We start from the raw sequence: 27298 nt of genomic DNA, 5'->3' as shown, positions 1-27298 counted from the left end.
GAATCTGGAAACCTGAAAGGGAGGTGAATTTTTTTTTTAATTAAGTCTAGATTGGACCACTTCATGTTAGAAGTGCTCTTATCCATATATTTACTTTTTCCTTTAACTGGATTATACAATTTTGTATTTGAACTTTTTACATTGGTTAATTTAAACAGAATATTTTCCTTTAAGTATTGTAGATAGAATAATGGATAAGTAAGAGAACATATTTATGTTAGTAACTGGTTCAGACCCTGTGAGCTGCTTGATTGGCATTCATGCTACTCATACAACTAAATCAATGCATCTAGAATTTTAAATCCTTCGTATTTTTTTTTGTTCATTGAATTAAATTCCTACGTTTGAAATTCCCATGGAATCGATCGAGCTGTTCCACTTTATTCTGAATAACTGTGAATGGCATCATAGTTCGAAATGCAACAATCTATGACCTAAGCAAAGGAATAATATCACACTACTATTACAGTTCTTTTAGCTAATTGCTGGATCACTGACATACAGTTATTCCCTCAGAGACCTTATATTCCTGATCAGATTTTTCTTTTTAACGGATTCCTGGCAGCATTTTCAATCAATCCAGCCAATTCTAGGAAAAGATGCATGGTAGTTTATGTACGTGCTGTTCACCATGCACTTATGCTATTAGTTAGCAATACCTCGACAGTGAGTGCCGGCAGGCTGTCTCACTACTGAATCTGATCTTGTCCTCACCCTGTGTCCATACACACATAGCTCCAGCAGGGATCACTATTATGATCGCGTATGAGATCCTTGACCAGTTTGCTAACTTGTTACCAGGCGTGTTCCTTTGTCGATAGTTAGGTGTATATATACATACATATATATTGCTACACAATTCCTCACCCAGCGAGCTCACTATGATGAAGTTCCCAATCTGAATGAGATCTGGAAATAGCTGTATGGGGCATTATAGTATAAATTCATATTGCGCTACATTAAAAATTTCATATTTTAATTTAATTTGGCATTTGTTGCTCAGGACAGAAATTATTGAGAGATATTGACACTTCACAAAATTCTATCCTCAGGACTCCTTCCCCATCAAAGTTTTTGATATTGAATGAGCTCGGTTGTATCATTACTGCATTCTACAATAATGAGCAAACGGTATGTCTTATGTGCTAAGTAGTGAGTGTCAATGATATTGTAATATCCCTGCACTGTGTTTATCTCTGTATTCTTGGATTTTATGGGTTTCAAGCATAATTGTAGATACTTGATTAGTCGTGCACATGTATGTGTGTGTGTGTACATGCTGAATCCAAAATCTACAGTTGTTTGACGTATGGTATTTAGGTCCTGCGTTATTGTTTTGTCAAAAATTATCTTTTGAATTTCTTGAAATACTAAACTTAAATCACACGAAATACCAGCCCTTTCTTGCATTTCTGTTCAGTAAACCCCAGGCTTCTCACATATAAGGTACATTTTCCTACTGTGTAAATGCTTGGTTTAATTGCTAATTGTTATAATGCATGAAATAGAATTTCACCTTTTATTAAAACCTCAGCAATTCACAGAAAAGTATGTTCATTTAATTTTTCTAGGATACCTATGAACAATTCTTAAACATCCAGAAATATGAAGAACAGCTGAGGGCAAAAGGTCTCTTCTCTCTGGATACCAAACCAATGTAAGTTGCTGGTTGCAAAAGTGAATGTGAACAGGAGAACAGATAACAAAAATCTAGGCTGACACTCCAGTGCAGTACTACGGGAATGTTGCACTGTTATTGGTGCCGTTTTTCAGATGAGATGTTAAACCAAGGCCCCGTCTACCATCTCAGGTGGACGTAAAAGATCCCATGGCACTATTTCGAAGAAGAGCAGGGGAGATCTCCCGGTTTCACTGCCAATATTTACCCCTCAACCAACACCTAAAGCAGATTATCTGGTCATTATCACATTGCTGCGTGTGGGACCTTGCTGTGCGCAAATTGGCTGCTGCGTTTCTTACATTCTAACAGTGAGTACACTGCAAAAGTACTTCATTGGCTGTAAATGCTTTGGGACGCCCTGAGGTTGTCAAAGACGCTATAGAAATAGAAGTCTTTTTCTTTCCAACAAAGCCTCAAAATGAACCGAAGTGCTCACCTGCAACCTCTTTTTGACAGGTTGTTGATCACTGTGGAAGAGTATTTAAATTGAAGGCATGCTAAAACTAACTATACTAACTTATCAGGCATATTTGTACACCCTAACTGGAGGTGGTGGACAGCAGTTTGGATAGATCTATTGAAAACCAAGAATTGAAAAATCTCCTGTTATATTAAAGAAGTGCCAGTTTCAGTTACAAATTCTATTCTTTGACTCGTAAATGAGGAAAGAATTATGTACAGTCATGCTGATTAGAATAACTACTTTTGATATACAGTAATTACTTAAGTCATTTGAATAAATTTGCCATGAAAAATGTAACTGTCCAATTTCTCAGTCTATCAGAACCATTTAAACCTAACTATCTAATATTTTTGCCTGCCTGTGTTTGTTTGTGACTATCATTTATAATGCTTTACTATTGGTTAAAGTCATTGAATGTAAATTGTTATCTATTTTATTTTGAAGATAGTGGAACTTTTAAATGTTACCTTTTGAATTGAAAGCTGTCTGAGAGTTTACAGTGTGGTAACTAAGATATAATTTTGCAGGAAAAGGTATAACTTTGCAGGTCTACAGTAGAGTAGTATCACAACTTGTGAAAGGATATGCAAGGTAGAAATAAAATTGTATTAGAAATCTTTTATGTATCCTGTAATGCCATAGACTGATGATTCTAGAAAATTATTCATACAGATTCTTCTAATTAATATTAATAGATTTTTTAAAAATTCAATGTGAACAAAATAACACCAATGCCAAAAGATGCAGGTAGATGTCAAACTCTAATGCAATGGCACCATATCCATCTCTAGTTTACCTTTTATCACTACAGGGAGGGAAATGGGGAGGAAATAAATCGAATGAGGTGGAAAAGAGATGCTTGGAACATAGGAACAGGAGTAGGCCATTCAGCCCCTCGAGCCTGTTCCGCCATTCATTGAGATCATGGCTGATCTGTACTCTGTTTACCTGCCTTGACTCCATATCCCTTAATACCCTTGGCTGGCAAAAATATATCGATCTCAGGTTTAAAATTATTAATTAAGCTAGCAGCTACTGCTTTTTGTTGGAGAGAGTTCCACACTTCTACCATCCTTTGCGTGTTTCCTAACTTCTCTCCTGAACGTCCTGGCTCTGATTTTAAGACTCTGTCCCCTTGTCCTAAACTCCCCCACCAGTGGAAAACGTTTCTCTCTATCTACCCTATCAATTCCTTTCAAAATCCTAAAAATCTCAATCAAATCACCCCTTAACCTTCTATATTCCAGGGAATACAAACCTAGTTTATGTAATCTCTTCTCATAATTTAACCTTTTGAGCCCTGGTAACATTCTGGTGAATCTGCGCTGCACTCCTTCCAAGGCCAGTATATGTTAGATTTTTTTTTGAGACTGATCACCTGGGGCATAACTTATTTTTTATTTTGGTTAGCTTTTGTATTTGTACACTATTTTGCACTTCTGCAACATTAAACACTCCCTGATCAGGCACAAATATAGGGTAAAATTCTCCTAGTGCTACCCTTGACATTATACCAAAAGCCTACTTTAGAAGATCATGCCATACCACACACATGCCAAAGAACTTTCATTTATGAAGCACCTTGTGTCTGCAGAACATCCCAAAGTGCTTCATATCCAATTAATTAGTTTTGAAGTGAGGACACTGTTGTTACTTAGTCAAACACGGCAGCCAATTTTGCAGCAATGTCTCACAACTAGCAAATGAGATGACTGACAAGCTCGTGCTTTTTTTGGTGGTTGAGGGAGGAATGTAGGCCAGTACTAGTACCATGGGATTTTTAATGTTCAGTTCAACAGGCAGATGAAGACTTGGTTTAATATCTCATTCGACGAGGGCACCGCAGGCAATGCAGCACTCCCTCAGTACTACACTGACTGGTCAGCCTAGATTATGTGCTTAATTCCTGGAAATACTTGCATAGAAATACTTAGAAGTTACAACATGGAAACGGGCTGTTCGGCCCAATCATTTCGTGTCCGTGTTTACCCTCCATATGAGCAAATAATTCTAATCACATTTACCTACCTTGTCCCCATATCCCTTCAATCTCTGTTCCTTTTCCCACCTTTCCAATCAAATCTTGAATGTTGACAGAGTTTCTGCATCAACCACTAACCCTGGAAGTGAATTCTGCAGTCTCATAACTATCTATCTGAAGAAGTTTCTCCTGCTCCCTGTTCTAAATCTCTTGCATTTAATCTTGTGATGGGGTTTGAACTCACAACCGCCTGACTCAGAGGTGATAATATTATCAACTGAGCCAAAGCTAACATTGGATGATTTAGTTTCCCACACAAGGCTACCTTGTTTCTTTTAAATTTGTATGCCAATTAATGCATGTTACAAATTTGAGTTTGCTGTAGTTACCTTCTCAGGTTTAGTGTCGTTCCCATTACCAGTCTAAGTGTCATATCTTTATGGGAGTTGATTCACATTGCTCCATATCTACACTATAATCGAGGTTGTAACAGTAGTACCAACTTTGTGTCTTTCACGCATGTATTACTTCAGTCTCTCCAAAGGTGGAGCGAGTGAGATGAAGCCTGATACGCATCAATAAGCTGCACTATTTCATAGTAACTGCCATTCTGTATTTTCAGCTTATCATCGAATTCAGTTATTTCAAACAGTGCAACTTATCTCCTTGTAATAATACAAGATATAGTTCACATCATGGTTCCCACATTAGTGGCTACAAGAGCAGGTCAGAGGCTGGGTATTCTGCGGCGAGTGACTCACCTCCTGACTTCCCAAAGTCTTTCCACCATCGACAAGGCACAAATCAGGAGTGTGATGGAATACTCTCCTCTTGCCTGAATGAGTGCAACTCCAACAACACTCAAGAAGCTCAACACCATCCAGGACAAAGCAGCCTGCTTGATTGGCACCCCATCCACCACCCTAAACATTCACTCCCTTCACCACCGGTGCACTGTGGCTGCAGTGTGTACCATTCACAGGATGCACTGCAGCAACTCGCCAAGGCTTCTTCGACAGCACCTCCCAAACCCGCGACCTCTACCACCTAGAAGGACAAGGGCCGCAGGCACATGGGAACAACACCACCAGCACGTTCCCCTCCAAGTCACACACCATCCTGACTTGGAAATAAGTCGCCGTTCCTTCATCGTCGCTGGGTCAAAGTCCCGGAACTCCCTTTCTAACAGTACTGTGGGAGAACCTTCACCACATGGACTGCAGCGGTTCAAGAAGGCAGCTCACCACCACCTTCTCAAGGGCAATTAGGGATGGGCAATAAATGCTGGCCTCGCCAGCGACGCCCACATCCCATGAACAAATTTTTTAAAAAGTGGGTCGTCTTACTTGAATCATTTTTGACCATTATCTCCTGAACTCCAACCTTCTCACGGTCTTTTCCTGCCTGACTTCTCTGCAGCATCTTGTGTTTGTGTATTTTATTTCTCACTGTTCACAGGCAGAAAGGGAAGGTCAAGGTCAGCCAGGCAGATATCGTGCTGATCTCCTGGGACCAGCCATTCCCTAACACAAGCTTAAAAAATTGCTTGTTATTTGCAGTCTATGAGGAAACATCATCAAAGCTAGTTCATTAGCATCTTAACTACTTCCTGTCTCAGTCCCCTTGCTTTAACAAACAGCATTTAAAGTAACTCCTTTTTTCCCCCAAATCCTTTCTACGGAAAAATGGCCAAAAGAAGCTGAAACGTGACATGCTATATGATATGCAGTTTAATGCCCTGGACTGCGAGTCCTGGACTGCGATTCAGCAAACTCATTCAGGTGAGGACCACTGTAGCCACTAGAGAGAAGACACTTTCATCCCATCAGCTTAGTCAAGTTTCAACCTCCTGTCCGAGAAATAAAAGGCTTGCATTCAAACCATTGCCACCCCATCTTTGAACTATTGAACATGTTGTGCAGTTGACATGCTCTTTACAACACAAAAGTACAGATTCTCAATTTTGTGGCTTGAGAACATTACCAACCTTTCCTGATAATGGTTTAGTTGAATTGGTTTAATGGTTCCTTTTTCTCACACAGCATGTTTTGGTTATTTTCTCTTTCCTGGGTGGTATGATAACACCAAATGAGGCGAGACAAGACCTTACTTGATAGATGTGTTTTTCACATGTTAGGTAGGGTACTTTCAACAAATGTGACATAATATAGATTTGTAATAGCTTAGTCAACTAAGGCAGAATCAGATGTGAGAACTTGGGGGCGTGCATTTTATTAAGTAAAAAAATTAGCAGAAGTGTGGATTCTGCGAACTTCCATAATCCAGTGCATATTAATCATGTTGTTTTTAAAGATAACATTTTCATAGACATTGATTTATTTGTCGTGTATACTGCATGGTTGAGTTATGGGACAATAAAAATATAAACTTTTCCTTGCAACCTGGGTGCTCCCATTGACAGGCTTCCACTGGAACAGCAGATATTTGGCTCTGCTGTAACAAGAATGCATGCGTTCCCTGAGAACTTAAGTATCAACTATTTTGTGTGTCTGCATACTTTCGTGGTGTAGAAGCTGACTAGGACATTATTAGAAACATATGGGTAATGATGCTTGGTGAAATTTAAGCTTTCCTGACAATATTGTTGACATAGGTTGCAGCCATTAATTAATTCAGTTCAAATTTCTGAGAAGTGCAAAAACAATAGGGCAGTAATAGTAGGGGATTTCAACTACCCTAATATTAACTGGGATACAATCAGTGCAAAAGGTATAGAGGGCGCAGAATTCTTAAATTGCATTCAGGAGAACTTTTTTGGCCAGTACGTGGCAAACCCAACAAGAGTGGGGCAGTTCTGGATTTAGTTTTAGGGAATGAAGCTGGGCAGGTAGAAGGATCATCAGTGGGGAGAGCATTTTGCTGGTAGTGATCATAATGCAGTTAGATTTAGCATAATAATGGAAAAGGACAAAGATAGAACATGAGTAAAAGTTCTAAATTGAGGAAAGGCCAATTTTACTGAGCTGTGAAGTGATTTAGCAAAAGTGGACTCTAAACAGCTACTTGAAGGTAAATTACTGTCAGGGCAGTGGGAGGCATTCAAGGGGGAGATTCAAGGGGTTCAGAATAAACATGTTCCCACAAAGGAAAAGGGTGGAACTGCCAAAAGGAAATTAGGAAAGCAAAGAGAGGGCATGAAAAAAATACTGGCAAGTAAAATTAAGGGACACCCAAAAATGTTTTATAAATAGCAAGAGGATAACTAAGGCAAGAGTAGGGCCTATTAGAGACCAAAAAGGTAACCTATGTGTGGAGGTGGAAGATGAGGGTATGGTTCTTAATTAATACTTTGAGTCTGTCTTCACAAAAGAGGGGGACGATGCAGAGATTGTAGTTAAAGAGGAGGAGTGTGAAATATTGGATGGGATAAACGTAGTAAGCAAGGAAGTATTAAGGGAATTAGCATCTTTTAAAGTAGATAAATCACCAGGCCCAGATGAAGTGTATCCCAGGCTGCTAAGAGAAGCAAGAGAAGAAATAGCGGAGGCTCTGACCATCATTTTCCAGTCCTTCCTGGCTACAGGCGTGGTGCTGGAGGACTGCTAACGTTGTACCATGGTTTAAAAAGGGAGAAAGAGATAGGCCAGTCAGTCTAACCACGGTGATAGGCAAATTATTGGAATCGATTCTGAGGGACAGCATAAATCGTCATTTGGAAAGGCATGGGTTAATCAAGGACAGTCAGCATGGATTTGTTAAGGGAAGGTCGTGTCTGACTAACCTGATTTAATTTTTTGAGCAGGTAACAAGGAGGGTCAATGAGGGTAACGAGTTTGATGTAGTGCACATGGATTTTGACAAGGTCCCACATGGCAGACTGATCAAAAAAGTAAAAGTCCATGGGATCCAAGGGAAAGTGACTAGTTGGATCCAAAATTGGCTCAGTGGCAGAAAGCAAAGGGTAATGGTTGACAGGTGTTTTTGCGACTGGAAGGCTGTTTCCAGTGGATTCCCGCAAGGCTCAGTACTAGGTCCCTTGCTTTTTGTGGTATAGATTAATGATTTGGACTTGAATGTGGGGGGCTTGATCAAGAAGTTTGCAGATGATACAAAAATTGGCCGTGTAATTGATAGTGAGGATGAAAGCAAGGGAATATACAATAAATGTGAGGATACTGAGAGGTGTAGAGGATCAAAGGGACCTTGGAGTGCATGTCCACAGATCCCTGAAGGTAGCAGGACAGGTAGATAAGGTTGTTAAAAAAGCATACGGGATACTTTCCTTTATTAGCCGAGGCCTAGAAAGGATACAGAGGAGATTTACAAGGATGTTGCCAGGGCTGGAGAATTTTAGCTATGAGAAAAGATTGGAGAGGCTGAGGTTGTTTTCTTTGGAACAAAGGAGGCTGAGGGGAGATTTAATTGAGGTATATAAAATTATGAGGGGACTAGATAGAGTGGATGGGGAGGACCTATTTCCCTTAGCAGTGGGGTCAGTGACCAGGGGGCATAGATTTAAAGTAATTGTTAGAAGGATTAGACAGGAGCTGAGGAGAAATGTTTTCACCCAGAGGGTGGTGGGGGTCTGGAACTCACTGCCTGAAAGGGTGATAGAGGCAGAACTCATTTAAAAAGTACTTAGATGAGCACCTGAAGTGCCATGACCTACAGGGCTATGGACCAAGTGCTGGAAAGTGGGATTAGGCTGGATTGCTCTTTTTTGACCAGCGTTGACATGATGAGCCGAATGGCCGCCTTCTGTGCCGTAACTTTCTATGATTCTAAATCATCCCTCTAATTTGAGTAATTTTCCTTGGACTTCTATCAGCCTGTATTAAAATAACTAGTTTTATTTTTGGAGAAGGAAAAGTAGGAGAAAAAAATTCTGGAGTAGTTCTGTATTTGAGAAAGTTTGCCACTTTGCCCAACTTAATTTCCTGATGCAAGCTAGGAAGATTAGTGTTAAGACAAATATGGGTCCGAAGTTCCCTCACCTGGTTCCATTTTAGTAATCCATGCATGAATCCTCTCTCAACTCTTTTGCACCCTATGACTACCAAAAGTCATCAGATGCTCCTAAGGAATAGCTCAAATTTTTTCGTATTTTGCCCATGGCTACTCTTGAGTTCATACCACTTGGTCACCTGCCCATTCCCTGAATCAGGAAACAGTCCTTGGCAGCGAAAATCTCTTCCCATTATCATTTACTAGCTTCTTATCTCTTTAACACTTCCTACCAATTCTTGCTGTGCACTTAGAAAGTTAGTACAAGAGCTGGATTGTGCAATATTATGGAATTCTGCCCCTCTAGTGCACAGCTTTGCCTTTCCATTTCCATCATCTTTTATCGTGTATGATTTGCTTCGTGGGAAGAGATGATTTGTTTTAATGCTTTTTCGTGAACGCTAAATTATCACCCCAATAAATGTGTTTACTCCAGATGAGATAAATTGCTTCTCAACAGACTCCTTTTATAAGGGGGTGTGTTGGGATTTACCTATACATCTGTTTTTGTCCCTAAACAGCGATTTGTCACCACAGCAGCTTTCAAACACCTTGAATTTTCCCCAATCTTGATAAATGAGTGCCGGCTCATACACTGTTCTTTTCAACTTGTGAGGAATTGTCCTACCATGTGTTAACAAATTTTGTCTTGGAACACTAATTTGTAATTTCCATTAATTTAAAAATAACTACTTTTCCACAGAAACAATAAGTTACTTCATTTCAGCAGATTTAGGGTTTTCTTGTGAAAACAAGTGTGCTTGAAAATGTCCATTTGCACATTTCTACATCCATAAACTGATTTGGTGCCTTGTAACATGATGCTTTATTAGATTGTCACCAAACTTGATATGTAATTTTTGTGTCTTTAAGCTTTATTTGTCTGTCAAAGATGGGCTTGTTGGAAACTGTCCATGCATCAAAATATCCTTCCTCCCATGAACATTAAGGTTACGTTGTTGTTCATCCCACCCGAGCAAATGTATTACCTGCTGTGCCCAGTAATGAATCATTGACACTGACGTTATAATTTAATTTGCTGCAGCGTTGATCCTATTCTGCACAACAATGCCATCTGGTGTCTTTCTGGGACTGGGAACTGCAATAAGATTATGCCAAATGGTGTCTTCAGTAGTGACTTAAAGAAAATGTGGTGGACCCAGTGCTGCTCAACATGCTCAACATTTCCAGATTAGTTGACCGTAGTTTCACTAGAGTCCATAGGAACAGACCCCAAAGCTCTTTAACACCACCGAACAAGCAGAAATCATTGCTGAAGATATTTTACTCTGCAATCCACATGGTAGTTATGTCTTTCAGTATACCTTTACCTTATAGAAGTTTAAGTCAACATTACACAGATGGACACGTTGAGTAAAAGTTGCATCTTGTTTTCAACCAATTTCTCTGGTGTACCCACAAGAAATCATCCAGTTGAGTAACAGATGACAAAATTTGGTTTTCCATTTTTTTTTCCTTCCTCATTAACTGAGCTGAAATGCATGTATTAATATGTATCACACAGCATTGAAGCAGAATATTTTGAAGAATTTTACTGTAATATTTTGCCTACTGGATCCTAACTTTTGAATGTAGATTCGATTGCAATAAGCTAACTTGGTCCAATTTCCAAACTGTCAAGCACTCGTGCTCTTATTCTCTTATCTTCCCCACCCCCCGCCCCCAAACCTTGCTGCTGAAGAATACCAAGGGTCAATTTTAGGATGGCCGAGCGGGTGCGTTCGTGGCGGTGGGGGTTCCTAAAATTGGGAATCCCAGAGTGGGTCCGGAGCCCGGCTCCAACCCGCCCACTTCCGGGTTCCCTAATGATGCGAATCGGTGCACATGTGGGTCTCCCGCCAGCAATTAAAGCCGGAGGGATGACCGTTTAGATAGTTAGGGAGGTACTTGAGGTCGTTGACAGACCTTATTGGGAAGAGAATTTAGCAGGGATGTGATTTTGGACTCTCCTCAGCATGTTTCCCATGCTGTGGGAAACACTCCCTTTTGTTGCAGACGTGTTTCAGTCAGCAGCCATTGGGAGATGCAGAGGATTCCTTGACAGTTGGGGGGAATACCTCATTCATTGCAGCAGGGCACTCTGTCACCTCAGACAAAGTTTTGCCTGCCACACCGTTGTCTCCACACTCCAAATCATTACATCATACCCTAAACTTTGCTGTCCAAACACATTAACCTACTTTGCAGACCCCCTCACACTCACACTGTCAGGATGGTGGGGGGGCGGGGTGGGGGGTTCCATAACTGCATTCATCACTCCATTGGAGGACGAACAACATCACCAGCCTCGCCAGGCACGCCGTCCACCTCTGCCACGTGGAGCTACACAACACAGTGCTGCGCAACAGGCACCTGCACAAAGTAGTCGTGCAACTTCACATACACCCACTGTAGGGTGGCATCAAGGGTGTTCATGGAGAACCTCATGAAAGGGCCTTATTGCGCAAACCAGTGAAGAATGGCCAAGACGTGGCAGTTGTGGTGACACTATAATATGTAATGTGAGTTGATCAGAAATCAAATAAAAGTAAAAACCATGACAAACCCTCAAACACCCTTGTGCACCCCCTTCGTGCACATGACACGTTTGCCTTACGCTTCCTACTACACATACATGATGCATGCCCTGTGGCTGCAGAACAGGTAGTGGCAGGTGGGGTGAGGCTGACCGTGAAAGAGATGCATGAGAGGGTGAGTATGAGACAGAGCCATGAGATTGTATGAGGATTGGGTTGAGTGGTAGTGGTGGGATGAGTACTGGGGAGGTGAGGAAGTGCAGGTAAGATGAGGATGCGAGTTCAGTGGGTGTGAGGAGTGATGTGATAGAGTAGTGTTGGCAGTGCAGAAGGAGACGTGGGGTGGGGGCGGTGATGTGGCAGACGGAATGTAGGGGAATGAGTAAGAGTACTCACTTCGGCTGACCTGATTAGGTCATTGAAGCGCCTCCTGCACTGTATGCAGGTGCTTGATATGATGGTGGTGCTGGTGACCTCTGCCACCTTCAGCCAGGCCTTCGTGGTAGCAGAGGCAGGCCACTTCCTCCCATCCGCCGGGTGGAAGATCTCCCTCCTCCTCCTCCTCACCCCATCCAGTAAGACCTGGAATGAGGCATCATTAAACCTGGGAGCAGCCTTCCCCCTGGGCTGCTCCATGCTGTAATTTTGCCTATTTTCTGCAGCATCAGTCAGTGGAGGACTGCCCCTTTAAATAGGGTTCCTCCAGCTGACAGCCCGCTGCGCAGCTTTCCAGTGCGAAACCTGGAACCCATTACCCACGCGCCCAGTCGACTCCCCGCTGCCATCCGGCCTCCCTCCTAATATCAGGCCCCAAGAGTTGAGAGTAAATTATTTTTTGATCCTGTTTGTTCATGATGCTATTTTTGTTTTGGGATGTTATGTACCTCTGTATTAAGTAATACTGTTGTTTATTCTTCCAGCAAGACATGGCAGGAGCACTGCTGGCATATGGGGATATCCTAGATTCCCTTGCACTTGGGAACATGAATTTTTTTTCTAATGAGAGTAGACTGGCTTGAGAGGACAAAGGAAGTTGTGAAAGTTCCCAAATATTGAAACAGAACTATGTGGCAAAAACTGAGAACAGCACCAGAAAGGAGCAGAATTATCTAATACTGACACATAGGGAGGGGCCGTTGAAAGGCATGAGGAGTATTGGAGGAATTGAGTGAAGGGGAAACTGAGTGAGAAAGAGCCTAGAAACAAGCTCCAACTAACACGCAGTCCTTCCAACTAAAAAAAAAGTGCTGACTGGCTGTAGGTCAGTGACTGCAGCAACAGCAACACCACCACTTGTTCGGCTGTCACAATACATCACAACACAACCTTGTATATCATTTCAAATGACACTACTTTGTTAAATTTGTACATTTACTGTTCAAATATTTTACTGATGTATTTCATTCACACTGATGACCTCTTTAAATTAAAAATGCCACTTTTCCCACTATCAAGTAGCTGCAGATGTTTTTGTTATTTTAAAACCCTGCCTACCTGTCTCTGAGACATGCAACTACTTTCTAAATCATTTGATCAATCAGTGCACTGTAGTTATTTTTTAAATTATCACTGTTTCCTTGTCACAGTTAATCGGGTATGCCTATCTAAATAATACTTCATTCCCTCAGTGAGTAGATTAAACAATGTATTTTTTATCTATCAGTGGAACTGGAAAAATCCCTTCCCTTTAAAATCTTCAATTCTGATCACATTTACAGACTACAAACCCATTAATATCAATGTTCTCACATAGAGAAATGTAATTGCAAACCCCTGCAAGATAGTTTTTAGGTCAAGTTTTAGATTTCACTGAATTAGGTAGAATCACTGGATTTTCTTTCTTTCCAATAGAAATTTAGTTGGAAGCAGATGGTTGGTAAAGGAAGAACTGGAAGAGATGCTGGTTGAACACATTTCTGACCATGATGTGAGTAATAGTCTTTTATAAATTATATATTACATAACATATTTTGGCCTTTGCAGTATGAAGCAGAATTGTAAAAAATGTCATTGGATTTTCTTCTAGGATGTTTCTAAAGTTGGGAATTTGTGATTCTAAAAAGTACAAATTGTGAAAAGTCCAACTGGATGCTACCTTTAGCAACCAGTATAAATATGTGAGGGGAAAGGAATTTAAAGAAAATGAAAGGAATGGACCTACTTTTGGCAACCTGGGAAGAATCCTGCCCACCTTTCATTTAGACTGAAGATAAATTCACAAATTTATATGCATGCTTTTGAGCTTTCTGATTCTCTTAATTACTGTCAACTGATGAAACAATCCAGAGGATCTCAAATGTTTACTTGGAGCATTTACAGACTTGTATGTCTACCATAATCTAATTCATAAAGGTTTAATGGGGCTATTTAATTCCTTTTACAAAGGCTGAATTTCAGAACAACAGAACTATGTGGCAATGTGGGTTTCTGTAATGTTAAATATTCAAAGCTTCAGATTCCAAATTGAAGACAGGAATTGAGTTTAGACAGTTTTTAAAAAATATTGTCCTTATTGAGCCCATCCATAATTGTCATGTCTTTCACAAGAGGATAAAAGGCACACTTTTGCTTAACTTCTCTCATAAAAATATAGTGTTAAGATAATATGTATTTTTATATAATGTGGTTACATAGAGCATCAATCATCTCAAGTACTCTGTGTTTGTGTGAAAATTGCTGTTGATGATTGCTAACAATGAATTTTCTTACATAATAGTTGATGTCTAAAGTGCCGTAGTGAACACTTCACAACACCTTGTTGATTGAATGTACAAATGCTTGATGCCCACTGAGATTACATATTTAAAATTCCATTTTTTTTTTAAGATGTCTGGTGTAATGGAGATACTATCAAAAGATTATCTAGATTCAGTAAGGAAACTGTTGTAAACAAAGGACTCAAAATTTGTTGTTTTTTCCCTTTTTGTTTGAAAGGAAACAATAGAAGGGCCACATACTTTTATATTGAAATTACTCTTCCTTCTCTTATCACACAAACATTTAGTTTGGTTAAAATATTTTTAATTTGTTTTACCTGTAAAAATAAATTTCAGTTATCCAATTCCCTCCTGCCATGTCTGACCTTGTAGATGGAAGACAAATGGAGACCTCAGACCCATATATCTGCTGATGTGCTGCTAAGGTCCCAACAGGCCTCTCTCATTGCGTTGATCAAGGGTCAATATTCCTTTCAGGTCCTTCATGCTAATCTTGATGTTGATGGCAGTCTAACGGCTGCTTCAATGCCTTAGTGCGTAAATACATGCTTGAGGCTTCAAGCGTGATGTGCGAGACCAGTTGCATCCTGACCCATGTGCTGGAGAGTCAGATCCTGTGGGCATACATGGGCCCTCTCGCCATCCCCTAAGCTGCTGTGCACCTTCCCGCTTCCATTACCAGAGGCAGAACATAAAGGCTTGGCTAACAGAGCTAATTTTAAGGTACTTTGGAAGGAAGGGGCATCATGGAAATACTAAGAGAGACTGAAATGTTAATAAATGCCCAGCCCAGATCATCTGAAACACCCGGACCCAGTCAGCAGAAATCTGCAATTCTAGGAAGGGGCGGCTCTCTCTGTACTGTATGTGAGGAGCTGGTTCGGATGGCCCAGTCTTTTGCAAATCCACCACGCAATGTGGCATTGAGCTATACAGAACAGAAACATCTAGTCTGTACAGAGTTAGCTGCTCTCAGCCAGGACAGCTCTTTGGGTGCCACAATTGCCTTCAGCACCACCGGAAGCCAGAACTTCTGCTCCAAATCACTATCAGTGTCCTTGCTTGAAAATGCTTGCGAGTGGATGTTTGGTGAATTCAGCTGTGATGACATGCACGGTTGAATAGCCTACTGACATTCGCTGTCCAGGTTAATCATAAAGAATTTGAATTCTGGTAAGGTACTGGAGGGTTACTGTCGCCCAAGGAATTGTAACTCAGCAATAGACAGTATCTTTGTGGTGAGGGAGAGGGGAAATGAGAAGATTAATGGGAGGGGAGGGCAGAAGGAAGGTTCAGCCTTAGCCTAAGCTGAACTATTATTAATGGAAAAACACCAGGATAAGAATTAAGACTGGAAATGAAATTGATTCCCGCTCAACTTAGAGTGCTACCTACACACTGATCCAGATCAACAATGGACACGTTGAATACTTCATAGAAATTCATCTCCTCTGGCTAGGAGTCTTGATCTGGTGTTCTCTAGGCTGCACACAACTGTATATTTATAACAACATGCATTTATATAGCGCCCTTAACATAGATAAAAGCCGAAAGAGCTTCACAGAGAGAAAAAAACTGATGGCAAGCTGTAGTGGAAGAGTTAGGAATGGTGCCTAAAGACGTAGAGAGCCATTTATTTTCACTATTTGGATTTAAAAGACAGGGTGAGAAATAATAAAGTAAAGGTTTTCCAAAGCGAAGGACAAGACACAAGTCTGCAGGAAGTTGGGAGAGATGCGGGTGTGGAAGTGTTTGTACATGAGGACTGGAGTTTTAAATTCACAGCATTGAAGGACATGTAGCCAATGTATGAGGATGATGGGTGAGCAGGACAAGATGTGGGCAGCAGAATTTTGTTCAAGTTGGAATTTGTGGAGGGTGGAGCTTGGGAGGCCAGCAAGGAGGGCATTGGAGAAGCTGGGTCTGGAGGTAACAAAAGCATGAATAATGATTTTGGGAGGTTGAAGCTCGGGTCCAGGTCGAAAAAAACACGAAGCTGTATCCAATCTACTTCAGCCTGAGTAAGCAGTGAGAGAGGACAGAGTCAATGGCAAAACTCCAGACTTTTTGGTGGATTCTTTGCTTAGAATATTTACAATTTCTTATCATAGGTGGACAATTTTAAAAAAAATGCATATGGGGAGAAGTACTCTGAATTTAAAGTGCATCCATACTCATACGTACACAAACACATGCACCCGCTCTCAAAGTTATATTAAAGAAATTATTGGCTGATCTCTACATAAAAGGCATTGTGATATGTTTACTAAACCCTCCTGTGGAGAATGCTATACACAATATCACTTAAAATAAAATTGGAACTCGAGTATAAAAAAGGCACACTTCAGAAAATTTGACATTTTGGTTGAATTCATTTTTTAAATTTAATTGAATGAAATGCAATTTGATTTATGCTAACTAAAATGAATATGAATTAAACCAGTTTTTTAAAAATCAGAATTAATTCAAATTGAAGGTTATTCAAAAAATGTTGCATTTCCTTTTTGCCTGATCAAAACTCTAACCTCAACAGATCGGTTGTATAAATCCAACTAAAATTTAAATTGTGTAAAAATTCTTCTCCATTCTGACCCCTTACAACTTTTATTCTGGGACAAACCAAATGTAAAATCTGAAGACAGCCTATTATAAAACAACAACCACTTGCCTTTATGTAGTGCCTTTAACGTAATATGTAAGTTACAGACAGTTCTTGCTTGGTATAGGATATGTGTACACTGGTTAATCAAACAGATGAAAAATGCCACATAAATAGACCTTTGGCCTGTAATTAGGTTAATTCCATTTTTACATTTGCCTAACAAGGAGGCTAATGAAGAATTAAGCACAGTATTTTCCCCTTCCTTTGCTGTCACTTCTCCAACTATTCAAGGCATTGCTTGTAGATTGTTGGTCTGGAGGGACTGGCTATGTTTTTAAAAATTATAATTAGATCATACCAAATAATCAAATGTTTACTGCTGTGCAGTTGATTTATATATTTTGCATGTGTCTGTGTTCCTTGTTTCTATTGCATAACTGTAGTCTTAAAGAGCAGTGTCCACAGAATTTATTACCATAAAATTGGCAATATTTTTAGTTACAGATTAATGATTGAACATTAGAGTTTGAATGTTATTTGTTATAAAGAGCTACCTGTTTGAAGCATGTGAATTATCTTTTTGGCTTTTGGTTATTTGTAAATTTGCAACTTCTAGTTTAATAAAATAAGATATAACTATATAACAATCGCTTGATAGTCACACAAGAAGGACTTACAGTTTTCTGGCAAACTATGCCTCCAGTGGATTCACCTAGTTATGATGTCCCTGGAGATGTCTGCAGGCTGAACTATTCTTTCCACCAGGTCGAGGAACATGTATAACCACAGAAGGCTTCCTTGTTAGAGATTTTTTTTTTGTTTCATGAAATGAAAACATTTTAAAGGCAGTACAGTTTAACTTTAACACAGTGGTTCGTAAACCTTTTAGATGTTGTGCATGACCCAATGAGAATTCTAACTTAATTAATATCCTTATAATTGTTGAAGTCCAAAGATGTGCTGACATCCCTCCCAGATGAATTGTAGATACATAATAGCCGGTGCCAAACCACCAATCTCTATTCACATCCCACAAAATTTCTGTTCATGAGCTGTGATTTGAGAGTCTCAATTCTCTATGGAAGGAGATGGTTTTCAACTAGTATGCAGCTTCTATTCCAGTCATGGCAAGTAATCAAAGCCTGCTTAGTGAGTACTTCATTATTGTCTTGCTAGAAAATTGGTTCTACTGAATATTAATGCAAATTGTTCAAACCATTCTCCCAACCCAAGTCTGATCTATTCACAACCCAGTCCCAATTTTAGAACTGCTGGGACTAATGTATGACATATTAAGTGTAGGACTGTGCAGGAGATAATGTGTTTAATTGTCGATTGTCCTGTTTAATAAATAGCTGACCTCTATTAAGTAACATTAGTCTTTCCTTTTATACTTTAAACAGTACGTGCACTTTCTTCAGTTACTGGAGCGTATGCTGACCTTACCATACAGCAGTATTGAGGAAGAATATGTGTTGAAATTTCGCAGAAAGATGGAGGATCAGTCCAAGAAACAGATAATTGAACCTTTACAGTTTGATGAGAATGGAGTAGCTTTCAGTAAAGGGGAAGGTAAAGAAAAATCTATCTTGTTGCGGTATTCATTTCTGTTTATTCAGCAATGTATATCTTCAGGTTCAGGTTCCTTTTTACTAGTGTGGTGTTCACACTCTGGCCTTCTGAAGTTTCTGTAATATACCGCTGCTCTGTTGCATGGTTAGACCCACCATCTTTTTGTTTCATTTTTGTACACAGGTCTCACATTTCTGTTCTGTTGGCCATTAATAGAGAGAACTGTGGCTTTGGAGGAAATATATTACAAGTTTTTTGCTCTTCAAATCCTTTTGTACTATTCAGGAGTTCTTCACTTAATTATTTTAACAAAAATGCAGAATTATGTAGCTTTAAATGCCATTCTGGTGTTCTCAGATGTTGGCGTCTTACCAAAAAAACTACATCTCAGTAGAACTATGCATCAAGTTCTTCAGCTAAGCAGAAACCAACTATGAAATGTTTGTGTTACTTATATTATTACATACTTTGGGGATGTGAATTTTACTGAAGTTAGGTTAACAGACGGCAACTAATGGAAGAAAGATTGTGCGAGAAAGGAGTGTGGCTGACTTCCAGCTGTTTATATGACATGCCTCATCTCGTATATTGCATTTGCCATGTTATATATGCCAGTTATACATATGGTTCACAGATTCTGGACTCCTCAGAAATGCAAATTAAGCCAGGCTGCTTGAAATTTTACAACTTTGCAATGTGATGAAATCTGAATAAATGATAACTGCATTTATTGGTCTCCGGTCACAGCTGTATTACTAGAAGGCATGCAAGACAGCATGAGTATGACTGAATGCTGATGTGTATAATCTGTACAATATAAAGTTCACAACAGAATTTGTCCTTGCAGTGAACAGATTACCAAACTTGGTATACATTATAGTGACAGTTACAACCATGGAGACCGACACAGCGAAGCTCCCAATGCTCGCGGAAGTGCCTTTTACTTTATGAAACCAAGTGCATCTGCACCTAATTGCAGTATAAGCACCTGAGAAGAATCATAGAAGTGAACCTCTAACACTAAAGATCTGTAGAGAGTTTAGATCACAGATTTGTACAATTCTGTGTTCTATATAACATGGTAACTGAAGAGTGCTGTAGCTGCTAAATGTTAAGGCTTCTTCTAACTCCAACAACTACATAAGACTTGGCCCAGAGCACCTCTGTTGTATTGGCACTATGTCCAGTATTGGCACAGACAAGGCCACAGACAGCATTAAACCTTCCTTCCCTCAGCTTTTTCAGATTTATTTTGGATGAGACGTTAAACTGAAGCCCCATCTGCCTGCTTAGTTGGATGTAAAAGTCCACATGGAAATATTTGAAGAGGAGCAGGGAGTTATCCCAATTTTCAGGGCAACATTTTTCCCTCAACCAACACACTAAAAACAGATTAAGCAGCTATTTATCTCATTTACTGTTTGTCAAACCTTCCTGCACACAAATTAACTGACGTGTTTGCCTGCATAACAGTGACTACATTTCAAAAAGTAATTGTTGGACATATTCTTTGGAGACTCTGGTTCATAAATTAATTTTACACCAGAAGACTTAGTATTGGAAAGTATTCTCTAATGACCTCTGTGGGAATCTCTGGGTCAGAAATATCTTTACCTCCCTTAAGAATAGTTTGATCATCGAGACACTGGATGTATGTAGGCTAGGAGAGAACTTGCGTTTTTATAGCACTATATCATGTCCTTAGATGTCTCGAAGCACTTCAATTCAGCATCAACTGAGACTGGATGTGCACCTCCTTAAAATGGCAGGACAAGGCATTTGGCATCCTGGATCAGGGAATTAATTCTCTTTACTCAGTTCAGAAAAATTACTTTCTTGAAGCGATTTGGAAGTGCTTCAGTTAATGAGATATTAGCCTTAGGAGATAAGAAAGGTCGTCTGTCTTGGGCCATAAATCGTTTCCTTATGCCACAAATACAATAGATTGCCTCCTGCTATTTTGATATCCCTAAGAAGACAGCATGTTTCCAACCCATATTGGACTTGTAGGCTTGAACAATTTTAAGGATTTCAGATTTGTAATGGTGCTACAGAGCTTTCAAGGTAAATGTGAGAGACTAACTGATATCTATGGCTCTCAAAGATGTGTACAGAACTATGATATTCCCATTGATATTATCTCAAATTCAGCGAGTCAGTATCCCATGGCATGACAAACTGGGCATCAAGACCAAGTGGAGCTTTCAGATTGAGCAGCTTTGGATGATGGGGAGATAACTGGACCCAAGTGGGGGAGGGAGGAAATTGGGGATAGGAAGAAGGGGAGTGAAGGGAGAGGCAGGAAGAGGGAGTGAAGGGAAAGGGAGGAAGGGGGGGAGGAAAGAGAGGGGGAGAGGAAAGAGAGGGGGAGGAAGGGGGAGAGGAAAGAGAGGGGGAGGAAGGGGGAGAGGAAAGAGAGGGGGAGGAAGGGGGAGAGGAAAGAGAGGGGGAGGAAGGGGGAGAGGAAAGAGAGGGGGAGGAAGGGGGAGAGGAAAGAGAGGGGGAGGAAGGGGGAGAGGAAAGAGAGGGGGAGGAAGGGGGAGAGGAAAGAGAGGGGGAGGAAGGGGGAGAGGAAAGAGGAGAGGGGGAGGAAGGGGGAGAGGAAAGAGGAGAGGGGGAGGAAGGGGGAGAGGAGAGGAAGAGAGGGGGAGGGAGGGGGAGAGGAAAGTGAGAGGAAGAAGATGGGGAGGTTGGGGAGAGGGAGTAATACGGAGAGGAAAGAAAGAGGGAGAAAAGTGGGAAGTAAGGAGAGACAAGTGCAGGAATCCCCCCCCCAGCAGCCCGGTATAAAGGAGGAGCGGAGAGAGAGTCTGAAACGGACAAGAAAGAAAATAATTAAAAAGTGACATCACAAAACAAGGCACAGCGGCAAGAGTAACTTACGATAAGTATTTTGTTTCTTGGTTAAGTGTATTTATAGTTAGTGTAAGTATTTGGTTTGTTGGTTAAGTGCTGTTGGTGGTTAGTGTGAGTGGTTTAGACTAGGAACCTATAACTTGCTAATACTTACTAAATTAATAACTTAAACTAGATAAATTAATTCATTTTAAAAAGAATAACTAAAAATAAACCAAGCGAAGTAATTACATAAAAACTTTAAGTAAATAAATAAAACAAGGTTAGACAGAGATGGCAGTGCAGGTGGTGTGGCGTAACTGCAACATGTGGGAGTTTGTGGAGAGCAGCCTGACCCCAGGCAACCACATCTGCAGTAAGTGTCTGCAACTCAAGGAACTTCAGCTCAGAGTTGTTGAGCTGGAGTCCAAGATGCAGACATTGTGATGCATGAGGGTGGGGGAGAGTTACCTGGATACTTTGACCCAGGAGGCAGTTACACCCCTTTGGTTAGGTAGTGGTTTAGATTTGGTTAGTGTCAGGGACAGGAGGATGTGACTGTGCGTCAGGCAGGTAAGGGGACTACAGATGCAGTGGTGGACGAGCCCCAGCCTTTGCCCTTGTCCAACAGGTACAAGGCACTTGCTATCTGTGTGGATGAGAACAAAGACTGCAGGAAGGATGGGCAAATTGACCACAGCACCATGGTACAGGAGGCCATTCAAGAGTGGGGGGAGTAAAAAGGAATGTGGTAGTGGTAGGGGATAGTATAGTCAGGGGGATAGATACTGTTCTCTGCAGCCACGCCAAGGAGCCCCGAAGGCTGTGTTGCTGTGACATCTCTCCTCACGGCTGAAGAAGAACTTGAAGCAGGAAGGGGAGGATCCAGTTGTCGTGGTCCATGTAGGAACCAACGACATAGATAAAACTAGGAATGAGGTTCTGCTGAGTTTGAGGAGCTAGGTCCAAATTAAAAAGCAGAACCTCAAAGGAAATAATCTCTGGATTACTACCTGAGCCACATGCAAATTGGCATAGGGACAAATAGATTAGATGGTTAAATGCATGGCTAAAAGAGTGGAAGCAGAGGTTTCAATTCATGGGCATGGACCGCAGTACTGGGGAAAGAGGGAGCTGTTCCATTGGGACGGGCTCCACTTAAACCAGGCTGGGTCCAGTGACCTGGCAAATCGAATAACTAGGACGGTAGACTGGGCTTTAAACTAATAAGAGGAGAGGAAAGTTCAGGTAAGGGTAAATTTAAAGTCAAGGCTGTAGAGCAGCGTACCGATTTGGATAAAAACAAGCAGAGTGTGTCAGGAAGGGACTGAGAGTTTGACAAAGGTAATAGCGCATTTGCGACTAAGGTCGTACTAGGGAAAAGTAGCAAAAAGTTAAAATTAAAGGTGCTACATTTGAATGCACAAAGCATTCGAAACGAGATAGATGAATTAATGGCACAAATAGAGATAAATGGGTTTGATCTAGTAGTCGTTACTGAAACGTAGTTACAGGGTGACCAAGGTTGGGAACAAAATATTCCAGGGTACTTGACTTTTAGAAAAGATAGGCAAAATGGAAAAGGAGAGGGGTAGCCCTGATAATAAAGGATGAGATAAAGGCAGTAGTGAGAAAGGATCCTAGCTTAGAAAATCAAGATGTAAATCATTTTGGGTGGAGCTAAGAAATGACATGGGGCAGAAAACACTGGTGGGAGTAGTTTATAGTATTGGACAGAGTATAAATCAAGAAATTAGAGGAGCATGTAACAAGGGTAATGCAATAATCGTGGGGGATTTTAAAGTTCATATAGACTGGGCAAACCAAATTGGCAAAAGTAGTTTGGAGGACGAGTTCATGGAATGCATTTGAGACAGTTTTCTAGAACAATATGTTGAGGAATCAACTAGGAAACAGGCTATTTTAGATCTAGTATTGTGTAATGATTGTAAGGAATCTTACAACACCAGGTTATAGTCCAACTGTTTTATTTGAAAATCACAAGCTTTCGGAGGCTTTCTCCTTCGTCAGGTGAGCGAGTGTGTTCATCTTATAGTGAAGGATCCTCTGGGCAGAGTGATCATAATATTTCAGATTGAGTTTGAGAGTGATGTAGTTAAGTCCAAAACTAGGGCCTTAAATTTAAACAAAACCAATTATGTAGGTATCAGGGACAAGTTGGCTAAAGTAAATTGGAAAATTAGATTAAAAGATATGACAGTAGATAAGCAATGGCGAGCATTTAAAGAAATAATTCATAATTCTCAACGAATATACATTCCCATGAGGGATAAGAACTCCACAGGAAAAGTGATTCAACCGTGGCTAACTAGATAATTTAAGGATGGTATTAGATTAAAAGAAGAGGTTTACAATTTTGCCAAAAAGAGTAGGAAGCCTGAGAATTGGGAGGGTTTTAGAAATCAGCAAAGGTTGACCAAGAAATTGATCGAGGGAGAAAATTGAATATGAGAGTAAACTGGCAAGAAATATAAAAACAGATTGCAAGAGCTTCTACAGGTATATAAAAAGGAAGAGATTAACAAAAGTAAACATAGATGCCTTAGAGGCTGAGACAGGAGAAATTATAATGGGGAATAAGGAAATGGCAGACGTTAAACAAATATTTTGTATCTGTCTTCACAGTAGAAGACTCAAAAAATATATCAGAAATAGTGGGGAACCAAGGGTCTAATGAGAGTGAGGAATTTAAAGTAATTAATATTAGTAAAGAAAAAGTACTGGAGAAATTAATGGGACTAAAAGCTGACAAATTCCATGGACCTGCTGGCCTACATCCTAGGATTTTAAAAGAGGTGGCTGCAGAGATAGTTGATGCATTGGTTTTGATCTCCCAGAATTCCCTAGATTCTAGAACGGTCCCCCTGGATTGGAAGGTAGCAAATGTAACCCCATTATTTAAGGAAGGAGGAAGAGAGAAAACAGGGAACTACAGGCCAGTCAGCCTGACATCAGTAGTAGGGAAAATGCTAGAATCTATTATTAAGGACGTAGTAATAGGGCACTTAGAAAATCATAATAGGCAGAGTCAACACAGTTTCATGAAAGGGAAATTGTGTTTGATAAATCCATTAGAAATATTTGAGGGTGTAACTAGTAGGGTAGATAAGGGGGAACCAGTGGATGTAGTATGTTTGAATTTTGAAAAAGCATTCGATAAGGTGTCATACAATAGGTAGTTGCACAAGATAAGGACTCGTGGGATTGGGGGTAATATGTTAGCAAGGATTGAGGATTGGTTAATGGTCAGAAAACAGAGTAGGAATAAACGGGTCATTTTTGGGTTGGCAGATTGTAACTACGGCATGCCGCAGGGAGCAGTGCTTGGTCCTCAGCTATTTACAATATATATCAATGACTTAGATGAAGGGACCGAGTATAATGTATTCAAGGTTGCTGACGATACAAAGCTAGGTCGTAAAGTAAGCTGAGAGGAGGACGCAAAGAGGCTGCCAAGGGATAGATACAAGTTAAGTGAGTGGGCGAGATGGTGGCAGATGGAGTATAATGTGGGGAAATGTGAAATTATCCACTTTGGTAGGAAGAATAGAAAAGCAGAATATTTTTTAAAGGATGGGAGACTAAGAAATTTTGGTAGTCAGAGAGATTTGGGTGTCCTTGTGCATGAATCACAGAAAGTTAACAGGCAGGTACAGCAAGCGATTAGGAAGGCAAATGGTATGTTAGCCTTTATTGCAAGAGGGTAGGAGTATAAGAGTAAGGAGGGCTTGCTACAATTATATAAGGCTCTGGTAAGGCCATATCTGGAGTTCTGTGTACAGTTTTGGTCTCTTTACCTAAGGAAGGATATACTTGCCTTAGAGGGGGTGCAACAAAGGTTCACTAGATTGATTCCTGGGATGAGATGGCTGTCCAATGAGGAGAGATTGAATAGAATAAAATAAATATATTCTCTGGAGTTTAGAAGATTGAGAGGTGATCTCATTGAAAAGTATAAAATTCTTAAAGGGCTTGACAACGTAGATGCTGAGAGGTTGTTTCCCCTGGGTGGAGAGTCTAGAACTAAAGGGCATAGTCTCAGGATAAGGGGTCGGCCATTTAGGACTGAGATGAGGAATTTCTTCACTCAGAGGGTTGTGAATCTTTGGAATTCTCTATCCCAGAGGGCTGTGGATGCTCAGTCGTTGGGTATATTCAAGATTAAGATTGTTAGATTTTTCAACACTAAGGGAATCAAGGGTTAGGGTAGGTGTTTTCTAATCTCACTCCTGAAAGGTCTGGCTCTAATTTTTAGACTGTGCCCCCAGTCCTAGAATCCCCAACTAGCGGAAAAAGAGAGAGGAATAGAAAAGAAAGAGGAAGGGGAAGGGAAGAGGAAAGGGAGGAATGGGGAAAGGAAAGAGAGAGGGAGAATGGGAAAAGCCAAGAGAGAGTGGGGTAGAAAAGAGAAAGGAAGCAGAGGGAAAAGAGAGAGAAAGAAGAGAGAAGTGGAGAGAAAGAGAGAGGAAGGGGCAGCAAAGGGAGAGGAAAGAAGGGGAAAGGAAAGAGAGAGGGAGGAATGGGGAGACGAAGGGAGAGAAAAGAGGGAGGAAGGGGTAGGTTATAGAGAGAAAGGAGAAGGAAAATAGAGAGTGGAAGGGGTGAGTAAAGAGAGAAGAACAGGAGAAGGGAGAGGAAGGAGAGGATAGAGAGATGGAGGAAAAGGGTGAGGAAAAAGGGAGAGGGAAAGAGGAGGTTAGAGAGAAGAAGGGGAGGATGGAGGGGAAAGGAGAGAGGGGAAGGGGAGGAAAGAGAGGAATGGGGGAAAGTGAGGGGTGGAGAAGAAAGAGAGGGAGAAAATGAGAGAGGAAGCAAGAGGAGAATAGAGAGAGGCAGGGGTAATTAGAGAGAGGGAGGGATAAGAGAGAGTGCAAGGGGAGGAACGAGAGGGAGGAGGGGAGGAATGGGAAGAGGCGAGAGGGAGAGGAGAGAGAGGAGGAAAGAGAGGAACGGGAGATAGCAAGAGGAAAGAGAGAGGAAGGGGTAGGAAGGAGCAGAGGAAAGAGTAAAAGAGCAAGGGGAGAGGGTTGCGAGAGAGGCAGGAAGGGGAGTAGTACGCGGTAAGGAAGGAAGGGGAGAGGTATGGGGATGGGGATGGAAGAGTGGGGAGCAGTTGGGGGATGGAAGGGTTGATGAGGGAGAGGCAAGGCAGAGAGAAAAGAAAGGGAGATGGGGAGATGAAGGTGAGAGGGAGAACAATAACAACTTGCATTTATATAGCACCTTTAATGTAGTAAAACATTCCAAGGCGCTTCACAGGAGCGATTTTCAGACAAAATTTGACACCGAGCCACATAAGAAGATATTAGGACAGGTGACCAAATGCTTGGTCAAAGAGGTAGGTTTTAAGGAGCGTTCTAAAGGTGGAGAGAGAAATAGAGAGGCAGAGAGGTTTATGGAGGGAATTCCAGAGCTTAGGGCCCAGGCAGCTGAAGGCACTGCCGCCAATGGTGGAGCGATTAAAATCGAGAGATGTGCAAGAGGTCAGAATTGGTGGAGCGCAGAGATCTCAGAGGTTTGTCGGGCTGGAGGAGGTTACAGAGATAGGGAGGGTCAAGGCCATGGAGGGATTTGAAAACAAGGATAAGAATTTTAAAATCGAGGGGTTCCCGGACCAGGAGCCAATGTAGGACAGCGAGCACAGGGGTGATGGGTGAACGGCATTTGGTACGAGTTAGGATACGGGCAGCAGAGTTTTGGATGAAGGGACAGAAGGACAAAAAAGGAAGAGAGGATGAGGTAAGAGGAGATGGAAGAGAAGGGGAAGGGTTATAACAGAGGGGGGAGGGGTAGTGAGAGGGAGAAATGGAGAAAAGGTGATGGAGGAGGATATCCAGAACATATTGATCCTCAAACCACAAGCAATTTGTGGTAAAAGCAGACAATGCTGGAAACGTTTAGATCAATCAGCATCTGTGGAGAGA

The 27298-nt window shown here is 41.0% G+C and overlaps 1 protein-coding gene across 1 annotated transcript in view; it reads left to right on the top strand.

Moving 5' to 3' along the window:
- Positions 1–27298, top strand: part of mrps9 (mitochondrial ribosomal protein S9) — a 99353-nt gene that overhangs the window by 62877 nt on the left and 9178 nt on the right. The window contains exons 6-8 of the mRNA XM_067986202.1: positions 1572–1657; positions 13479–13554; positions 18350–18518. Coding sequence (XP_067842303.1) covers positions 1572–1657; positions 13479–13554; positions 18350–18518 — 331 coding nt within the window. The remainder of the gene's footprint in view (positions 1–1571; positions 1658–13478; positions 13555–18349; positions 18519–27298) is intronic.

Source organism: Heptranchias perlo, chromosome 6, assembly GCF_035084215.1.
Source record: "Heptranchias perlo isolate sHepPer1 chromosome 6, sHepPer1.hap1, whole genome shotgun sequence".
In the NCBI taxonomy this organism is placed as follows: domain Eukaryota; kingdom Metazoa; phylum Chordata; class Chondrichthyes; order Hexanchiformes; family Hexanchidae; genus Heptranchias; species Heptranchias perlo.
This window is presented reverse-complemented; position numbering and strand designations above follow the sequence as displayed.